This window comes from Eurosta solidaginis, chromosome 2 (genome assembly GCF_040869045.1).
Source record: "Eurosta solidaginis isolate ZX-2024a chromosome 2, ASM4086904v1, whole genome shotgun sequence".
Taxonomy (NCBI): Eukaryota; Metazoa; Arthropoda; class Insecta; order Diptera; family Tephritidae; genus Eurosta; species Eurosta solidaginis.
In genome coordinates this window covers 126,006,516-126,029,584 of record NC_090320.1, presented here as the reverse complement: position 1 = coordinate 126,029,584, position 23,069 = coordinate 126,006,516, and the positions used below count along the sequence as shown (strand labels likewise).

Sequence of the window (23,069 nt, the reverse complement as noted above, 5' to 3'; positions counted from 1 at the left end):
AGAGGACACTGATGACATTCCATCCGCTTATTTATAATTTTTATCAACATGTTGGTTTTTTCTACTTATGGATCAAAGTCCAATTTGACAAGTATACCTAAACAGAAGGGTATCTAAACCTTTTAAATTTTGACTTGAATTTAATTTATTTATTAATGACAACTGTGCATTATGTAAATTATAATTACATATTTATACACATAAATTGTAAGTTTTTTTATCTTAATGTGATATTTACACAAACAAAGTTCTTCAATTTAAGTTCTATAATTTTCTATTTTCATGTTTCATATTCAACGTTGTTGTTTGTGGTGTATTATACTATTATTTAATAAATGCAGTCTGCCCCTGAAGAAGCTAAGAAGATTAGCGAAACGTAGGACTTGAATAGTGGAGTCCTTTGACTTGCAGTAAAGCAAATTTTGGTCATTACAGCTTATTTCTATTACATACTAATTCAATGTCTTTAATGCCAATGCTTGATAATTTTTCTAATAATATTTTCTGTTCGATAGTTTCAAAGTCACTTTTGAGATCAATGAAGACTGCAATGATCGACTTTTTGTTATTAAGTTCTTCTTTCCATTCAGCTATAACCATGTTTAAAGCTGTTTCGCAAGAATGATTTTGTCGATATCCTGACTGTTGAGGTATAAGTATCTTATTATTTTCTAAATATTGAACTAATTGATTTTTAACTACCAGCTCTAAAATTTTCTCATCACTGGACAAAGTATTTATTGGTCTCAGTTCCTCTGCTTTAATAGTATTTGCACCTTTTTCTATTGGAACTATAGTCGAGGTTTTTCAAATGGTTCGAAATATGCCACTGCTTAAACTTTCATTTACAATTTGATCATAGAAATAACCTAAATATGGTATTACGTCTTTCACAACACCATCTGATAACAATTTTTTTCCACCTCTTTTGGCTTTAAATTTACTGACAATTTTTACGGCGTCATTCGTGCTAACTTGGTCAAATTTAAAGACACAATTTGTTAGACTAGGTATATTGGCATCTCTATCAAATAATTCTATATTACTACAAATGTCTTGGATGCTATCTACAAAATATTTATTTAAATTGTTGGCGATTTCCGATTCATTATCATATATTAAACCATTTATTACTATTTTCTTGATAGATGTAATTTCATTTCCCATACTCATTGCCTGTTTCAAATGTTTCCACATCACTTTACTATCACAACTATTACTATTTACCACAAATTATTCTTTAACATTGAATCGTTGTATGGTCATAATTTATGAAGTAAAGGTAACTTGATGCCAAAAATGAATTTGTATGTTTATGTAGTTTTTTTTGTATTTATTTGTTTACATTTGCTTTACTTGTGTTCTTATTGTCTATTTTGTCATATGTACATATTAGTGGACCTTGTTGTTGTTTTTTTTTTTGTTTTTTGAACCTATTTGGTTGTAATCTGACTTTTGAGTAATTTATACGAATTATGAGTAAATTGCGTTTTTTTTTCGTTCTTGTTATGCTGATTCTTGTCTTTTTTTTGTTTACATATAATGTGTTGGCATTTGATTTATTTTTTTTTGTGCTTAACGAGCAAAGTTGAATGCTTATTTGTATAATTATAAGATTTTTTATTAAAGTATTTTGGTTATTATTTGGATTTATATTGGTTTAAGCCTACACTTATGAATTATTATTTCCTTATCTTTATTGGTCCTATCAATATTTCCTATTGTATGTGGTACTAATGTAAAGTTGTTATTTTTATCAATACGTTTAACTCTATAATAACCTTTATATTTATTATCTAACTTATGCGAGGTCTCTTCTCTAACTAACACTAAATCCCCTATGTTTATTTCCTTACTGTACTCTTATCATAATTAACTTTTTGTTTTTCTTTAGCCTCTTGGACTAATTTCCTAGCTCTTTGTTGTGCTATCTGAAGTCTATATTTTACTTCTTTGACGTAAGCTTCGTGGTTGTACAATGGACTGATTTTATTTTCTTTTAGAAATTCGTAATTCGGGGGATTCTTTGCAAATATAAGCTCAAAAGGGCAATATTTATGTGTGGTTCATGGCGTTGTATTATAACAATACGCGAAATACTTGAGGTATTCGTCCCAAGCATCTTTTTCGCTGGATATGTATGAATGTACATATTTATTATATGTTCTGTGACTGCGTTCTATGGTACCCAAAGTTTGATGATGGTACGGTGTTGAAGTTTTATGCTCAATTTTTAGCAGTTTACACAGTTCTTCAAATAGGCTATTTTTGTATTCTGTGCCCATATCCGTTATGATTGCTTTCATGCAACCATAAATCAGAATGAAATGTTCGAACACAGCTTTAGCGACTGTTATTGCGTGTTTGCTTCGAGAAATGCATATTCGTTTCCATTTATCGATTTCGGAAATGGTCCGATGTGTATAATATCAAAAGCCTTCGGAGATGTCTCCGTGATTGTCATTGGTTCCTTTTTAGGCTTATTAGTTTTATTTTTCTTGCAGTGGATGCAGTTTTTTACGTATTTTCTTACGTAATTTTTCATGTTTAGCCAGCTATATTTTTGCTTGATTTTATCTGTCATGCGATTATTCCTGGGTGGCCACCACCCTGATATTTGTGCAAAATTTCTTTAATTTTCCCGGGATTTGTCACATATATAATCTTTGGCATTAGTGCTATTGTTAACTTTTGAGAACTTTGGTACCTACTTCTATAAATTTGCCTACCCGAGTATAATTATATTTAAACAATTTGTCCTAAATTGCCGGCTTCTTTTTTAAGCCTGGTAAAGAATTGCCCTAAGTCAATCTTATTCTCAACAATTAGGTTGCTTGTATTTATAGTGTTACAAATTTTCTTTACCTTTTTGAAATATAATTTCGGGGGGTCGAAAACGAGCCTGACTTGTCTTTTTACTTCAAATTTATTTAGCGCTTCATATATTTGGGGTTCTCTTTGTGACTTTCTTCATTTTTAATACTATTGTTAGTATTTTTAGCTGCTGATCTGGTCGTTACTTTTAGTACTTTACATGCTTCCACTGACATTTCTTTTAAGTTTGTAATAGTTATGCGAGATAATACATCTGCAAATGTAGCTTTCTTTTCCAGCAATGTAATCCTCTTCAAAATCATACTCTTCTAAATCGAGTTTTACGCGTGTTAATTTAGATGAAAAAAGATATGTTAAAGGGCAGTGGTCGGTCTTAACTAGGAGTTTTCTGCTATAAACGTATGGTGTGAAGAAGGTTATTGCCCAGCGGATTGCAGCTAATTCTTTCTCTATTGTGGCCTTGTTGATTTCACCTTTTGTGAATCATCTAGAAGCGTAGGCGATTCGTAACTGTTTGCCATCGTTTTCTTGGCTAAGGACTGCTCCGCAATCATGCCCACTAGCATCTGTCGTTATGGAGAAATCTTTAGCGAAATCTGCGTATTGCAAAAGTTTTGGACTGATTAATTCCTCCTTTAAATAGACAAAAGCTTTTTGACATTCTTCTGTCCAATCGAAGGAAACATTCGTTTTGCAAAGCCCGATTAATTTTCTTGAGTATTCTTAGAAATTCGGTACAAATCTACTGTAATAATTGCAGAAAGCTACGAATCTTTTAACTTCATAGGCTGTTTTTGGTGTTATGTAGTTTTGAACTGTTTCAAATTTGCTTGGGTCGGGTAGTATTCCCTTGCACTTATGTCCTAAGTAAGTTACTTCCTGGCTGAAAAATAGACATTTATCTGGATGTAATTTTAGGTTATATTTAAATAATTTAAATATACTTAATATACATAAATATACATAATATACTTAATATACATAATATTCGCTGCCAGTCTTGCTGCCAGTCGTACTGCCAATCATGTCCTGCTCGTTTGCTATTATGCTTTTATTTAGTCTCCAGCCGCCAGTCAGATATTATATTTATTCCACTCCATCTATGCGTTTGTTGCCAGTCAAATTTATTGTTGGGCTTCCGTTATTTTGTTTCCTTATGCTTATTGGTAGTAGTCCGTTAAAATATTATTGTTTGTAGTCATACAACGGGACTTGGGTTGATCTAGCTTTCGATGGTTATGCAGTTATTGCTCCTTTTCCTCGGTGCAGGATTTTCATCCAGCATGATTTCAAAAAAAAATTTCTCTACATTTTAAACTTGGCAGGACCTTTCAGATCTTTAGCAGGATCTGGCAGGATCTTCCTTCAGTGTGATCGTTTGTAGCGTCTTTGCTTATTGTGGCAACGTTTTCTGCTAACTTGTTGATCACGCTGGCAGGATTGCCATGAAATATAAAATAGTTTGACACGGGCTGAGAGGCTTGCGTCTAGAAAATTATTGATCTTTATTTGAAAATGTTTTTCTCTTTTATAAAAAATTTCTTACTTTACAAATACGTATTTACACTAATACATACAAACTAAAAAGTACCTACATTCCTAGTACATTATTATTATTCTAGTGATCTATTTGCGGCCACATGCAATTAGATACATATGAATATTACATATAAATATTTTAGCAGTCACATTGACCATTGACTGTGCATTGAATGTGCAAGCATTAATAACTCATTGGTTAACTCCCGCTGAGCATACATAAATATTTGGGTCGGCTATTTGTGTGGTCTATAAGTGCTTGTGTATTTGGTATTGTTAAGTGCATTTCGAACAAGGGGCATCTCCATGTAACACTACAAAGCTCTATAATGATTAGTTTTTTTTTATAAATTGTATTTGGAATAAACGAAGTGAAATTTTTAGATATTTTTGAAGTTGTGATTAAAACAGGTGAAATGTAATGAATGGGAAAAAGTAGAAAAAGGAATTTTTTTGACCGAATGCATGAAATGGAAATTTTTAAGTTTGGTTTTGTCCAACTGTGACCCATATTATTTTTAAATAAATTCATACAAAATTTTATAAATGTACATATTTGTGTTTTGCTTTTCTCTAATAAAATTTTTTTTTGCCTTTTTTCTTGTGTGTTTTGTAATGTTTTAATAATAATTTTTGTTGAACAATAGTAATGGTAACTACATAGGTACATATAGGTAATGTTACAGTGTGATTTTAAAATATGATAGAAACTTGATGTATTTATAGAAAAAGTAAATTATAATACAATAAAGAGTGATTCTATGAGAATTCAAAATTACAATGTTTTTAAAGAGACAGTAAGTTGAAAAGATTTTTAATTGTCTACGTTATGTTTTGTGCACACTGTTCGCCATACCCATACTCGAACTGCAATTTTCGTGATACCGCTATTCGCTGCCAGTTATATAATAACCTCCTCTGCGAATATAATAACCTCATCTGCTAATGATTTCCTCTGCTGACGTTATTCGGTTGTTTTCTGCTGCGCCACTATGGTATGGTGATTTTAGACGCCATCTAACATATCAATTTGTATATATATATACATTGGTGGCACATGGTAACAGTTTTTAGGCCCGTTATGTACAGTTCTCGGTTAATAGTTTCAATTTGTATATTATTTCCGCTATTTTTGTAAATTATTTCGAGTATATTAGTTTTGTAGACTTTTCCGTTTTTAGAATTGATTATGTCTGTTTTTATTAGTTTTGTAGCTTTTCCGTATTTAGTAATTTGTATTTTATCTCTGTTTTTATTAGTTTTGTGGATTATGTTATATTTGTAGATTGTCTCTGCGTGTGTTTTTTTATTTTTATTTTTTAAGTTTCCTTAGTTATTTCGTTTATTACCTCCGTATAAATTAATTTTACGTATTATTATTTTGCACTTTACTGTACCATATGCATCGGTTGTACCACCACCATATTTGCATGAGATGTATGAAAAAATTTGGAAATTAATTCATGGTAGTATTATGTAACGTATGAAAAGTATGAACATTTTTTTTTTGTTTGGTAGAAAAATTGAGTTCATTATTGATTTTTCAGCATTTAACCTTTTATTGTAAATTTTTTGAATTTTTAGTTTTTTTTATAGTTTTTCACATTTTAAAAAAATGTTGTAGGGTTTTTTTTAATTTTTTTGTATGGTTTTTTAAATTTTTATAATTTTGCGACACGGCCCACGGTCGCCATATAGAAACTTGAGACACTCCCAGCCCTTGTGCATCGGTCACTTCGATATTTTTCAGATAGTACTTTTCTCAGCATTTTCAAGCTAACTTCTTTATAATTCCTTCAAGCTTAGATCCAATTTCATATTTTCGCTTTCAGCGACCCATATTTTGCTTCACGCATTAGCCTGTGCTGTTCCATTAAATTTTCTTTCGCATTTTCCTTACATGTCAGAGTCCGACAATTCGTCAACATCTTCAAATACCACAGTTGGTTCAAGAGACTCCTTACTCGAAGACTTTTTCGGTTTTGATAACTCAACGCAAACTTCACCTTCTAAATCAATTTCTACTTCCCATTTAAATCTTATACATTCCATAATGGCAACAATGGATCAAAAGAAATCATTCATTACTACTTGTGCCTCAATAATGCGAGAAAACTACAGCGGTGATCCACTGTTACTTGCCTCATTTATCGACAAAATCGAATTAATAGAAACACTAACTTATACAGCACTAACTCCTACATTTATTGCATTTCTAAAGTCAAAACTCGAAGGTAAAGCGCGCAGAACCAACACAGATAGATACAGTCAGCCAAATTAAAGAAGCGTCATGTAATAAGATTCGGCCAGATAACTCGAAAGTTGTCGCGGGCAAAATAGCGTCTTTGAGAGTAAACAACAACAATTTTGTAGAATTTTCAAAACAGGTAGAAGAACTTTCAGACTCGCTAGAGCGCTTTCTGATAATCGAGGGCATGACGCAGGCATGTCGGTTGAGCAAACAATTAACATTTGTAGGTTGAATAGTCCCTCAGACATGGTGAAATCTATACTTGCGTCAACTACTTTCAAAGATTCTAAAGACCTTGTAGCAAAGATGATAATAGAACGGCAACAGGAGGTAAAAGAGCGTCAAGTTTTAGCATTCCGGTCACGCCCAAAAAGATCTAGTTTCCGGGGAGACTTTGGAGGAAACATTAGAGGTCACACCAACTTCAGGTATAATAATAATTTTAGATTCAATGGAAATACAAACAGGCAAAACAATACTACCAATTTTCGCAATACCAGCTATAATAGAGGCAACAATCTTTAAACGCCGACTAAATACTTCTCAATCAATATATTGTTTAAATTTAAATTTTTCCGATTTCGTCGAAGTCGCTGGTAGCGATTCTCATAAAATATTCAATTCATTCTATTCAAACACTGTGACATCACCTCACGGGTCATCCATGCCTTCTTATTTGAATACCAATGTACTGGCAGATTTTTAATATCAATTGATGCAAACGCTCTCGGCCGTGCAGCTTTCCCAATAACAAGTGGTGTTTTTTTCTCTCCTGCCATATAAGCACAAAATAGGACACTCAGACGATCTTTCGAAAGTTTGCCTCCTAGACATACCTCATTTTTTAGAGCCAACGTTCTGTTTAGCACAGCTCTAAAGAAAACACCTGTCTCATCAGCGTTATAAATATCCCTGGAGCCATATCCAATTATCATTGATGGTAGTTTTTCCAAAAATTGCTTGACATCTTGCATATCAACAGCAGCACTTTCACCACAAATGTAGCGAAAAGTTATGTTATGTCTGGTTCGCCATTTTTGTAACCAGCCGTTAGAGGCTACAAAATTATTGACACCCTGTTTTAGAGCGATATCTCTGGCCTTTTCCTGAATTATTGGCCCGGATATTGGAACATTTTGGCTTCGGGCCCTACAAAACCACTCGTAACACATCTCGTAAATTTTTTCCCATCTGCTTTCATAAAGGGCCTTCTACTTTGAATATTGCTTCCATCCATCTATCTTCTTTATTTTTAACGATGTGCGCAGCCTGGGTTTTTCCAATTTTGAACCTTAAAACAGATAATATAAGGACTATGTACATAATTTAGCCGACTTTCTTTTTCATTGAAAACTGTTTTTACACTCCGAATATAAATTTTAACGATGTTTTTTTTAGTAAAAGTTACCTTTGGGCTAATGCTCGTGCGGACGAACTGTTTTCCTCACTAGCGTTTATGATTGCAATTTTTTCTTTCAAACTCACATTCGACCGCGACATTGTTTTACGTCTTTTCACTTTCACTGAACACACTTAACTGAGCAAACCAAACTAAGCATGCGCCTTGAAAATTATTTTCAACAAGCACGGGAATCACCTATTTTTATACTCAGTTGAGCAGAGCTCACAGAGTATATTAACTTTGATTGCATAACGGTTGGTTGTACAGGTATAAAGGAATCGAGATAGATATAGACTTCCTTATATCAAAATCATCAGTATCAAAAAAAAATTTAATTGAACCATGTCCGTCCGCCCGTCTGTCCGTTAGCACGATAACTTGAGGTATCTTGATGAAATTTGGTATGTAGGTTCCTGGACACTCATCTCAGATCGCTATTTAAAATGAACGATATCGGACTATAACCACGCCCACTTTTTCAATATCGAAAATTTCGAAAAACTGAAAAAATGCGATAATTCATTACCAAAGAAGGATAAAGCGATGAAACTTGGTAGGTGGGTTGGCCTTATGACGCAAATAGAACATTAGTAAAATTTGGACAATGGGCGTGGCACCGCCCACTTTTAAAAGAAGGTAATTTCAAAGTTTTGCAAGCTGTAATTTGACAGTCATTGTAGATATCATGATGAAATTTGGCAGGAACGTTACTACTATTACTATATATGTGCTAAATAAAAATTAGAAAAATCGGATGAAGAACACGCCCACTTTTAAAAAATTTTAACAAAAAATTTAATATCTTTACTGTATATAATTAAATTATGTCAACATTCAACTCCAGTAATGATATGGTGAAACAAAATGCAAAAATAAAAGAAAATTTCAAAATGGGCGTGGCTCCGCCCTTTTTCATTTAGTTTGTCTAGAATACTTTTAATGCCATAAGTAAAACAAAAATTTACCAATCCTTCAGAAATTTGGTAGGGGCATAGATTCTATGACGGTAACTATTTTCTGTGAAAATGGGCGAAATCGGTTGAAGCCACGCCCAGTTCTTATACACAGTCGACCGTCTGTCCTTCCCCTCGGCCGTTAACACGATAACTTGAGCAAAAACCGATATATCTTTACTAAACTTAGTCCACGTACTTATCTGAACTCACTTTATCTTGGTACAAAAAATGTAGGAAATCCGACTATAACCGCGTCCACTTTTTTGAAATCGAAAATTACGAAAAATGAAAAAAAATGCCATAATTCTATACCAAATACGAAAAAAGGGATGAAACATGGTAATTTGATTGGCTTATTGACGCAAAAAATAACTTTGGAAAAAACTTCGTAAAATGGGTGTGACACCTACCATATTAAGTAGAAGAAAATGAAAAAGTTTTGTAAGGCGAAATCAGAAGCCCTTGGAATCTTGGCAGGAATACTTTTCGTGGTATTACATATATAAATAAATTAGCGGTACCCGACAGATGATGTTCTGGGTCACCCTGGTCCACATTTTGGTCGATATCTCGAAAACGCCTTCACATATACAACTAAGGGTCACTCCCTTTTAAAACCCTCATTAGCACCTTTCGTTTGATATCCATATTGTACAAACGCAATCTAGAGTCACCCCTGGTCAACCTTTATGGCGATACTCGAAAAGGCGTCTACCCATGGAACTAAGGCCCACTCACTTTTAAAATACCCATTAGCACCTTTCGTTTGATACCCATATTGTACAAACGCAATCTAGAGTCACCCCTGGTCAACCTTTATGGCGATACTCGAAAAGGCGTCCACCCATACAACTAAGGCCCACTCCCTTTTAAAATATTCATTATCACCCTTCGTTTGATACCCATATTGTACAAACGCATTCTAGAGTCACCCCTGGTCAACCTTTATGGCGACACTCGAAAAGGAGTCGCCCCTAGAACTAAGGCCCACTCCCTTTTAAAATACTCATTAGCACCTTTCGTTTGATACCCATATTGTACAAACGCATTCTAGAGTCACCCCTGGTCCACCTTTATGGCGATATCTCGAAAAGGCGTCCACCTATAGAACTAAGGCCCACTCCCTTTTAAAATACTCATTAACACCTTTCATTTTATACCCATATCGTACAAACAAATTCTAGAGTCACCCCTGGTCCACCTTTAAGGCGATATCTCGAAAAGGCGTCCACCTATAGAACTAATGCCCACGCCCTTTTAAAAAACTAATTAAAACCTTTCATTTGATATCCACATCGTACAAACAAATTCTAGAGTCACCCCTGGTCCACCTTTATGGCGATATCCCGAAAAGGCGTCCACCTATAGAAATAAGGCCTACGCCCTTTTAAAATACTCATTAACACCTTTCATTTGATACTCATATCGTACAAACAAATTCTAGAGTCACCCCTGGTCCACCTTTATGGCGATATCTCTAAAAGGCGTCCACCTATAGAACTAAGGCCCACTCCCTTTTAAAATACTCATTGGCACATTTCGTTTGATACCCATATTGTACAAACGCATTCTAGAGTCACCCCTGGTCCACCTTTATGGCGATATCTCTAAAAGGCGTCCACCTATAGAACTAAGGCCCACTCCCTTTTAAAGTACTCATTAACACCTTTCATTTGATACCCATATCGTACAAACAAATTCTAGAGTCACCCCTGGTCCACCTTTATGGCGATATCTCTAAAAGGCGTCCACCTATAGAACTAAGGCCCACTCCCATTTGAAATACTCATTAACACCTTTCATTTGACACCCATATCGTACAAACAAATTCTAGAGTCACCCCTGGTCCACCTTTATGGCGATATTTCGAAAAGGCGTCCACCTATAGAACTAAGGCCCACTCCCTTTTAAAATACTCATTAACACCTTTCGTTTGATACCCATATTGTACAAACGCATTCTAGAGTCACCCCTGGTCCACCTTTATGGCGATATCTAGAAGAGGCGTCCACCTATAGAACTAAGGCCCAATCCCATTTAAAATACTCATTAACACCTTTTATTTGACACCCATATCGTACAAACAAATTCTAGAGTCACCCCTGGCCCACCTTTATGGCGATATCTCGAAAAGGCGTCCGCATACAGAACTAAGGCCCACGTCCTTTTAAAATACTCATTAACACCTTTCATTTGATACCCATATCGTACAAACAAATTCTAGAGTCAGCCCTGCTCCACCTTTATGACGATATCCCTAAATGGCGTCCATCTATAGAACTATGGCCCACTCCCTCTTTTTAATACCTTCCATTTAATACACATGTCATACAAACACATTCCAGGGTTACCCTAGGTTCATTTTCCTACATGGTGGTTTTCCCTTATTTTGTCTCCATAGCTCTCAACTGAGTATGTAATGTTCGGTTACATCAGAACTTAGCCTTCCTTACTTGTTATTTACTCAAATCGTATGTGTGTACACAACCACTACGATGTTTTTTAAAAGTCAGTATAATTGTAACGAACGTTTTGCATTGTTATGTATGTAAAGTTTTGTCCGCTCAAGGGGAGTTCGCGTCCGCTCAAGAGAGGGTTTTCTCTGATTTGTTATGAAACGAAATCTCTTTGTCCGTTGACAAGAGGTTCGGGTCCGCTTAATTGAGGTTTTTGGTCTAATTTTATGACAAATGACTGTCCGCGCCCGGCCAAGAGAGTGTCCGGATAAGAGAGGGGCATTTGTTATGACAAATGCACTTAAAACTTGGTGCATGAAAAAATGTCCGCCCAAGAGAGGTGTCTGGTTAGTAGAGGTGTCCGTTAGGAGAGGTTTTTCTGTATAACAGGCGCAACAGCAGACACGGTAACGACACTAGGCACAGTTAGTACAAGTATAATAGCATCAAATACATTTTTTCCTCTGACTCTTCACGTTGTCAATGACAACTTCAATATTCCTTCGGACGGTATAATAGGGAAAGGCTTTTGAAAAACGAACAAATACATAATCAATTATGCAAATGACACAATTACATTCGGACAAGGGAAAGAAAAGGTAAATATTTCAATTTTGCATAGTACTGTATGCTATAACTTTTTCAAAAATTGAACGTTTGGGATCTTTTTTTTTTTCAATTAAATAAAAAAAAAAAATCGGCCTACTCCGGGATTAGTGGGGATGATTGCAGTATTGTTTGAAGTTTTTTATTAGAAAAAAAAAAATGGCGAAATTCGAAAAATCTCGAAAAACTGAAAAATTACAAAAAAAAACTTTAAAAATTTTTTTGTATTTTTTTCGAAAAGTACATTTAAAAACAAATTTAAAAAAAAAAAGATCCCAAACGGTTAATTTTTGAAAAAGTTCTAGCATTTTGAAAACAAAAACGGTGTTTTTTTTAAATTCATAACTTTTTTTGAGTTGGATGAAAAAATTTGAAAAAATTCTGAAAAACGTCTTTCGTTAGCTAGAAAAAGAAGAAAAACTTTCAGCCAATTCTAAAGGGGTCGGGTTCAAAATTGGTCGAAATGGGATGGAATACCCCATATACAAATTGATATGTATGTACATCTAACGGCGTCTAAAATTACCATACCATAGTGGCGCAGCAGAAAACAACCGAATAACGCCAGCGGAGGAAATCATTAGCAGAGATGGTTATTATATGACTGGCAGCGAATACCAGTATCACAAAATTGCAGTTCGAGTATGGGTATGGCGCATAGTGTGCACAAAACATAACGTAGATAATTAAAAATCTTCTCAAATTACTTTCTCTTTAAAAACATTGTAGTTTCAAAAGCTTATAGTATCACTTTACTGTATTATAATTTACTTTTTCTATACATACCACACCAAGTTTCTATCATGTTTTAAAACAAGTAAGGAAGGCAAAGTTCGGGTGTAACCGAACATTACATACTCAGCTGAGAGCTTTGGAGACAAAATAAGGGAAAATTACTATGTAGGAAAATGAACCTAGGGTAACCCTGGAATGTGTTTGTATGACATGGGTATCAAATGGAAGGTATTAAAGAGTATTTTAAAAGGGAGTGGGCCATAGTTCTATAGGTGGGCGCCATTTCGGGATATCGCCATAAAGGTGGACCAGGTGTGACTCTAGAATGTGCTTGTACGATATGGGAATCAAATGAAAGGCGTTAATGAGTATTTTAAAAGGTAGTGGGCCTTAGTTCTATAGGTGGACGCCTTTTCGAGATATTGCCATTAAGGTGGACTAGGGGTGACTCTAGAATTTGTTTGTACGATATGGGTATCAAATGAAAGGTGATAATGAGTATTTTTAAAGGGAGTGGGCTTTAGTTCTATATGTGAAGGCTTTTTCCAGGGGTTACTTTAGAATGTGTTTGTATGACATCGGTATCAAATGGAAGGTATTAAAGAGTATTTTAAAAGAGGGTGCGCCATAGTTCTATAGGTGGACGCCATTTCGGGATATCGCCATAAAGGTGGACCAGGGGTGACTCTAGAATTTGTTTGTACGATATGGGGATCAAGTGAAAGGTGTTAATGAGTATTTTAAATGGGAGTGGGCCTTAGTTCTATAGGTGGACGCCTTTTAGAGATATCGCCATAAAGGTGGACCAGGGGCGACTCTAGAATATGTTTGGGTATCAAAATAAAGGTACTAACGAGGGTTTTAAACGGGAGTGGCCCTTAGTTGTATATGTGAAGGCGTTTTCGAGATATCGACCAAAATGTGGACCAGGGTGACCCAGAACATCATCCGTCGGGTACCGCTAATTTACTTATATATGTAATACAACGAAGAGTATTCCTGCCAAGATTCCAAGGGGTTTTGATTTCGCCCTACAGAACTTTTTCATTTTATTCTACTTAATATGGAAGGTGTCACACCTATTTTACAAAGTTTTTTCTAAAGTTATATTTTGCGCCAATAAACCAATCCAATTACAATGTTTCATCCCTTTTTTCATATTTGGTATAGAACTATGGCATTTTTTTTTTTAATTTTTCGTAATTTTCGATATCGAGTTCAGGTAAGTACGTGAACTATGTTTAGTAAAGATATATCGATTTTTGCTCAAGTTATCGTGTTAAGGGCCGAGCGGAAGGACAGACGGTAGACTGTGTATAAAAACTGGGCCTGGCTTCAAACGATTTCGCCCATTTTCACAGAAGCCAGTTATCGTCATAGAATCTATGCCCCTACCGAATTTCACAAGGATTGGTTAATTTTTGTTCGGCTTATGGCATTAAAAGTATTCTATACAAATTAAATGAAAAGGGGCGGAGCCACGCCCATTTTGGAATTTTCTTTTATTTTTGTATTTTGTTGCACCATATCATTCTTGACTTAAAAAAATTTTTTTTAAAAGTGGGCGGGTTCGTCATCCGATTTTGCTAATTTTTATTTAGCGTACATACAGGGATAGGAGTAATGGCTCTTGCCAAATTTCATCATGATATCTTCAACGACTGCCAAATTACGGCTTGCAAAACTTTCAAATTACCTTCTTTCAATAGTGGGCGGTGCCACGCCCTTTGTCAAAAATTTCACTAATTTTCTATTCTACGTTATAAGGTCAACCCACCTACCAAGTTTCATCGCTTTATCCGTCTTTGGTAATGAATTATCACACTTTTTGGGTTTTTCAAAATTTTCTATATCGAAAAAGTGGGCGTGGTTATAGTCCAATTTCGTTAATTTTAAATAGCGATCTGAGATGAGTGCCCAGGAACCAACGTACCAAATTTCATCAAGACACCTCAAAATTTACTCAATTATCGTGTTTACGGACAGACGGACGGGCATGGCTAAATAAATTTCTTTTTTCTCCCAGATCATTTTGATATATAGAAGTCTATATCTATCTCGAGTAGTTTATGCCATTACGGATTACCGTTATGCGAACAAAGTTAATATACTCCGTGAGCTCTGCTCAGCTGAGTATAATCACACTGTAACATTACCTATATGTAGCTATGTAGTTACCATTATTATTGTCTCCAAGAATTGCCTTTTTTGTTGCTATTCCTATTTTATTCACTATTAGGTGCATACACTCTGTATGTTGTTTAATCCTAATTGTGTGGAATGTTTTAGGCGCACTTTTTGAAAAGCTTAGTAACATTTTTACAGTATTTGTTTTTAATACTTCCACTGTTACCTTATATCAATGTAACCTATTAATTTTTTCTTTTTTACTTTAACTGTTCCGAAGTTAACATCTTTCACAACCTCTATTTAATATATAGCACAGCGTATGCATTTCGGACAGACCTGCTGTCCATCATCAGCAACGCGCTACTAAAACAATAGAGTTAGGTACAATAAATAAACAGAAGGTACATGTATCAATTAAATTAGTATGTATTTATAAAATTGTTAACTATAATAAAAAGAAAAGAGGCGACTTTATATTCCCGTTTTCAGCGTTTATAGAACTCTTTATTTTTGCTGATGTACAATGATTCGTAAGCGTGTGGTTGGTAAAAAGGAATAGAAGTAGCAATTCAAACAAACCACCGGTGTATAGCTATATGGTTAGCGCAGCGTTCCTAAAGCGTACTGATGATGTAGGCTTAACAACCTATGGCAGGTATGAAAATTTTTCTACTTACTATGTATTCCAAAAACAAAATACAATTTTTCAGTTATAGAAAATTAAAAAAAAATTATTATTATAAACCAAAAAATTATTTTTCTAACCTTGAGCTCGAATCGAACCTTGAATCCTTTATCAATAGGCCGATAAAACAAAAACATTTGTTAATAAACCAAGCGCACATGTAGACAATTTTCTTGTAAATTTGTAATCGGAGATCGTTCTTTTTGATGACACAAAAAAAAATTAAAAAAAAAAATTTTAAGTTAAACGGTTTTATTGAAAACAATACTTACATTAAGTAGTAATAATACTAAAAGATAGAAAATAATTAGTTAGTCCTAGGTACTAGTTATCACACACCTCATCAATCTAGGGCGTTGATCAGGCAATTAAATAAAAGCTTTGGACGCGTCAAATTTCTATTGATAGTCATAAGTAAGACCAACTGAACCTTAATCAGTTTATGCTACGCCTCACATTTTTAGAAATTTCACGCGCCCAACGCTTTTATTTAATTTATTATTTTATTTATTTATTTTATTATACTGAAACTTCACTAGCAAAATTTGAACTTATATGCTTCAAAGTATTTTGACGTCTCTTCTAACGGAACTTGAATTTTTTACTGAAATTACACTGGCAAAATTTGAAATTATGTGCTCCAAAGTATTTCGACGTCACTTCTGCCGGGAAGTGAATTTTTTAGTGAAATGTCACTAACAAAATTTGAACTTATGTGCTCCAAAGTATTTCGACGTCACTTCTACCGGGAAATGAATTTTTTACTAAAATTTCACTAACAAAATTTGAACTTATGTGCTCCAAAGTATTTTGACGTCTCTTCTAACGGGACTTGAATTTTTATACTGAAATTTCATTAGCAAAATTTGAACTTATGTGCTCCAAAGTATTCTGACGTCACTTCTACCGCGAAATGAATTTTTGTAATGAAATTTTACTAACAAAATTTGAACTTATGTGTTCCAAAGTATTTTGACGTCACTTCTAACGGGACTTGAATTTTTATTCTGAAACTTTACTAACAAAATTTGAGCTCATGTGCTCCAAAGTATTTTGACGTCACTTCTACCGGGAAGTGAATTTTTTACTGAAATTTCACTAACAAAATTTGAACTTATGTGCTCCAAAGTATTTTGACGTCACTTCTACCGGGAAATTAATTGTTTACTAAAATTTCACTAACGAAATTTGAACTTATGTGCTCCAAAGTATTTTGACGTCCCTTCTAACGGGACTTGAATTTTTATACTGAAATTTCACTAGCAAAATTTGAATTTATGTGCTCCAAAGTATTCTGACGTCACTTTTGCCGGGAAATTAATTTTTGTAATGAAATTTTACTAACAAAATTTGAACTTATGTGCCCAAAGAATTTTGACGTCTCTTCTAACGGGACTAGAATTTTTATACTGAAATTTCACTAGCAAAATTTTAACTTATGTGCTCCAAAGTATTTTGACGTCACTTCTACCGGGAAATGAATTTTTTACAGAAATTTCACTAACAAAATTTGAACTTATGTGCTCCAAAGTATTTTGATGTCACTTCTACCGGACTGTATATAATATTTGTTCAAAGAGCCAAATCGGACAGAAAAGTACGAGTTTTTTGAATATCTCAATTTTTGCGACACTTAGCGTGAATTTTTTTTACTAAAGCGGTTTCTATTTCTGTATGTCAAATATGATTTCCAAATATGAGCCAAAACGGACCACAAATACGAGTTTTGTGAATATCTCGATAATTGCGCCACCTAGCGACGATTTTTTTCATAGCTCGCTTTCTATTCATGTATGTATCATGTGTTCCAAATATGAGCCAAATCGGACCACAAATACGATTTTTGTGAATATCTCGATCCATGCGCCACCTAGCGGCGACTTTTTTCATAGGTCGCTTTCTATTCATGTATGTATTATGTATTCCAAGTATAAGCCAAATCGGACCACAGATGCGATTTTTGTGAAAATCTCGATCCATGCGCCACCTAGCGGCCATTGTTTTTTTTTTCACTGGTCGCTTTCTATTCTTGTATGTATTATGTGTTCCAAATATGAGAAATCGGACCACAAATACAATTTTTGTGAATATCTCGATCCTTGCGCCACCTAGCGGCAATTTTTTTCACAGGTCGCTTTCCATTCTTGTATGTATTATATGTTCCAAATATGAGCCAAGTCGGACCACAAATATGATTTTTTGTGAATATCTCGATCCTTGCGCCAACTAGCGGCGATTTTTTTTCTTATTATTGCATTGTCATCGGGTTCTGAACTATATTCCAAGTTTCCAGATTGTAGCTTATCGGGAAGTTACTTAAATTTTAATTACAAAATTCGCGCTGGCCGTGCAGCCTGTCAAGTAAACCTAAATAAAACCGTTTAAAAAACATCGTCGGCACACCTTATCCAAACTCGAGCTAAGGCTCATTTTGCTTTCAAATCTTTTTCGAATTTGGATATAAATGCTTCTGCAATCAAGGGTGAAAGTGGATTTCCCATGCTTGCACTGAAATCGTTAGAGTAAGTGTGATTACGGAAGACGAAATAATTGTATGACAAGCCAAACTGTGCTGCCTTTATTAATACTTTTATTTCATCTGGTTTTGCCTTTTCATTTTCCAGATGTTCCTGGTAGATTATCTCCAGCAACGCTAAATGGGATGCTTGGAAATAATGCAGTAACGTCGAAAGATGCACATATATCATCTGCTTGAAAAATAATATCATTGGCCTTGTTGACGAATTCCAAAGAGTTTTTTACGCTAGCTTCATCGAAGTTTCGATACTGTTTTAACTCCGTTACCACTCATTTAGACACATGCACCAATGTGACAATGTGTTGGAGACGATTTAACGCATTTTTCCAACCTCCTTATGAACTTTACCATAATTTTTGGTACACTTTGTTTAGGTACTAATAGGGTATATTTGTTGACAAGGAAAACTTGGCAAATTTGCTTAATGATGATTGACTTGGCATCGTTGATCATGCGGTTGAACGGACACTTTTTAAACGGTTTAATTTTGCTAGACTCTGTGTTGCGTTGTTTACGAACTTTGTAATTGAAATTTAAGTAACTTCCCAATAAGCCGTAACCTTGAAACTTTGAATATAGATCAGAACCCGATGACAATGCAATAAAAAGGAAAAAAAAAACACAGCTAGGTGGTGCATTTTATTGGAATTTATAAATTAGCTGGAATTAAGTAGCAATAGGAAAAAAGGCGCTAATAGGAGGGTACATCTCAAAACGATGTAAAGGCATGATAAACCTCCCAAAAGCAGCCTTAGAATTTTAACAGGCATGCTCACAGGTCACTGCAGGCTAGAGAGCCACATGCATAAACTAGGTATATCGTCTAGTAGCCTCTGTCGATTCTGTGATCGCGATTAGAAAGTAATCACATACACTTTTTGAAGTCGAGAATCATCCTAGATTTTATCAGAGAACTCGGTTTGGACGAGGTGTTGTGAAGAGAATTAGAGTACAATAGACCAATAGGTCGCGATGCTTAACCGCACAACATATCTATTATTGCGAAGCTGGCAACACTATTCACCACCTTCATATGTTTTAGTTTGTTTAATTGCAACAAAAAAGCGACAATAAAACCGACCGGTTTTTCGCAAATAACTTTAAAACGGTTGAAAAAATATAATTTCCGCTTATGAATTTTTAATTTTGACGAAAATACACGTCTTTGGGTACAACTTCAACGGAAACTTCAGGTGCAAAACTCAAGTTGTAATATTACCAAATTTCCGGGTAATTCTATACGAAAGCATGATACTCTTAATAAATGTCCAAAAATATCGAGGGGATCTCAAAAGACGCGTTTTGGATCCAGTATAGCGAATCCGAAAGCGGAGGTCAAAAATCTTGGGTATGTCAAGAGCTATTTGCGAAAGAAATTTAAAATTTTAATGCGATTGTAGTAATTTTGATGATTTTGTAGTACCCTCAAAAAACACATAACAACATAAGTGTTTTGTGCGGATATAGTATTGGTATCCAAACCCATAATGAAATGATAGAAGGTGGAGGAAGAGTTGGAAGCTGTCATATCGACCGCTCTTAGCTCCAGCTTGTATTTTAGAAGTATACGGGAAAGTGGGCATAAAAGAAGGGTAAAATAGTAGGAAAGTAAGATAGTATTATATAGAAAGCAGGTTAGGTTAACATTTTTGTAGTGCAATTTTATGATAAAAACAAATAAGGACGGGACTGCCTTCGACTGTGCCGAATACCTAATATCTTTCCTTAATGGATATGAACAAAAATCTGATGAAATTTCAAAAATTCATAAAATCTGACCACCAGTTGTATGGGATATATATTATACAAGCTTCTAGCTGGTATGGGATATATATAGATTTGGTTTAGGCAAATGATTCATCGGGCACCCAAATATACCCACTCACTATATCTATCTCTTCTCCTTTAAGGCCTCAACATTTTCGAGACTCGAACCAACTTTGATGGTCCATTTTATTTTCATGAAAGGTATAGTAATGAGACTTAATTTGCTTTATATAATTTTAAAATGTTTGGTAATTCTATACGACAGCATGACACTCTTAATACACGTTCAAAAATATCGGGAGGGGCGACATAAGACGCGCTATTGGCCCAGGATCGCGAATCTAAAAGCAGAAATTGAAAATTTTATTTCTTTCCAGAGATATTTGCAAACAAAATTGAAAATTTTCATGTGGTTGTTGTAGTTTTGATGAGTTTGTTGTAGTACCCACACAAAAACTGGGTAAAAGTGTTTTGCGCTGATATAGTTTCGGTCTCCAAAGTTAAAAAACGGTAAAATCACGCTAAATGATTTTTTGTGAAAACGATTTTTAATATTTAGTTTTGAAATTTTTATCAACTATTTCACCCTCTTTTTTCATATTAGCAGAAATTTAATTTTGAGCCAACTTTTTCCCATTTATCTCTCCCCTCTCATAGTGAGTCTGTACATACAACCAGCTCCCGTAAAAGGGTTCATATTGGTCGTTAAGCAAACTTCTGGTAACTCTTCGGACTCATTCAGTACATGTGAGGTCCTCACAGATCGGCCAGTTCAACCTATTTCTATATTATCCTTAAAAAAATCGGAAGGACATACTTGTCGGGTTAAAGTTGGTCGAGGACCAACGTGAGTGGATTAAAGACGTACCTTATCTTTTTTTTCTCCAGTTTTTGAATCGATATGTTCTGTTTGCGCGAACACAGTCATAACCTCAGCTATACCACCGTTTGATATCCAGATCTTAGAACCATTTAAAATAAAATAGTTTCCGTCGTCACTTTTTACAGCTCTCGTTTTTATAGAGGCAGCATCAGAACCGGAACTAGGTTCAGTAAGTGCGAATGCTGCATATACCTTTCCCGTAGCCAACATAGGTAAATATTTTTGTTTTTGTTTTTGTGTGCCAAATAACAGAATTCCTTTAAATCCAATACTTTGGTGAGCTCCGAGAGTTATTCCTATACCCAAGTCGCTACCTCCTAGTATTTCACAGAAAATACCATATTGGGTATTGCTTAGTCCTAATCCTCCATACTCTTCTGGAACTTGAATGCCAAAAGCTCCAAGATCCCACAATTGGTCCATTATTTCTTTGTCAATTAATGAAGTTTCATCGTTCCGTGCAGCATTGTTCACTTCCTAAAATTCATTTAAATTATTTCATATACTACACATAATGTGTAATAGTGTAATCAGATATTTTAAAATAAAATGTAAAATATAAATTTAAAATAATCGAAAAGTGTTTAAGCGTGGTTTAGTCGACGCACCTCGTGGTGGATTTTTAATAAATTAAATAATTGAATTGCATATTTTCAAGACTCTTATGGGGTATAACCCTTATCTCCTCTGGCCTGCCTTGATTTTTTTAAGTTTTTGCGCAATTTAGTATTTAAAAATAAGTCTTCAAACAAAACAAATCACATAATATTTTTAGGTCAGGATTTTGTGTAGATGTTCTATCGTCATTGCATTTTCAAACTAGTGTAGAATATATATGTAATACTCCTATATTGCTATTGAAATCAAAACAAGACAGCCGGGTCAATCCAAATGAAATCAACCAGCGAAAGCAGATTTTTACAACCCACCTCCTCAAATTTGCATGAAATTTTTTTTCAGCATCTATGGACAAATATAACAACCGGTATGTTTCAGTTTTGCCAAAATCTCTTTAGTTATTTTTTATGAATTTTTATAAATTTTCCGTTTTTAGTCCATTTGCGACTTTTTATATTCGGCGACAAAAGGTACTTTTCAGCAAAAAGCCTGTTATGGATTTATTTTTTAATTAAATGCTGTCAAACTTACAATTCTAACTTAAAATTTCACCAGCATTCTGAAAATGAGGTTAGAAATAACATAGGTCTTGTCTAAATATGTGTTTTCACCATTTAAAGTTGATATTTAGGATTTTTTTTCTCAGCATGGTCTTCTTCATAAATGGTCAAAACTTTTTTCTACTACCTGGTACAATGCTAAGAAAGATGTCATTTAAAAGAAAATGGAAAGTACTATCATAGTGCAAAATAAAATTTGTGGATGTTTGATGGTAAGTGACCTAAAAAAAGGCTTGAATAGTTAGATTTCTTGTAATCGGCAACATAAGCGCTAAAGCGACGCAAAAGTCGAATGTGCTTGGGTATTTAAGGTATTGTTAAAGCATCAAAGCAGTTCAACTATAAAAACAAGATTTTAATGAATATTGTTCAACTGTACCTAACTTTTGTAACTTGTTAATTTTAAACTTATCTATCTCTGAGTATTTGAACTATTTGCCATCTGAATTATAATTTTTTCATTAAGTTTTTTACTCTAAAATAAAATACTTGGTCGTATACTTTAAAATCGGCGTTTTATCAGGTATTATGTTCAAAAATATTTTATCAATGGGGCAACCTTGATTTTGTAGCTGTAGCTGGTAGCAGAGTACCGTTACATTCATTGAGTGCATTGTGTAAAACAAACAATATTTTAACAGAAGTATTTTTGGTAACTACAAAAAATTGATAAAAAGTGTTTCTGTTTTAAATAACAAAATTGTTGGTAAGTGAAATAATTGCAAAGGATATGAATTTATAAGTTTTGATTAATAAGAGCCACCAGTTAGCTACGATTGGCTAGAGATCGCTATAAAGCACAACATTTTTGCCGAATTTTTATCTTAAAGAAGTTTTTTTTTATATATTTATGCGGTGTAGCCACCTTGTGCTATTCCAATTTTTGGACAATTTTGCAACATTTTCCCAAAAAAAAAAAAAACGAGTGACTGCTCTTATTAATCAAAACTCTTTGCTAGAATTACTAAGCATGAGTTTTTTTTAATAAAAAAATTGGGTTAAGCAAGCAAAAGTATTTACAAACATTTTTTAATGTATTTTTAGGGTTTAAAGCTAATTGAACAATAGATCTAATTTAAAATGAGTTCTGAAGAAGGTTCGACATCT

General features: G+C 34.3%; 1 protein-coding gene across 6 annotated transcripts in view; it reads right to left on the bottom strand.

Moving 5' to 3' along the window:
* The window catches only part of Acadvl (Acyl-CoA dehydrogenase very long chain), a 584,514-nt gene that overhangs the window by 145,534 nt on the left and 415,911 nt on the right, over nt 1-23,069 (bottom strand). For 5 of the 6 annotated variants that reach the window (XM_067766166.1, XM_067766164.1, XM_067766165.1 and 2 more), the window contains one exon: nt 20,770-21,261. The exons of the other annotated variant lie outside the window; for it this stretch is intronic. In XM_067766166.1, the coding sequence (XP_067622267.1) occupies nt 20,770-21,261 (492 nt within the window). The remainder of the gene's footprint in view (nt 1-20,769; nt 21,262-23,069) is intronic. 6 annotated transcript variants of the gene reach the window in all.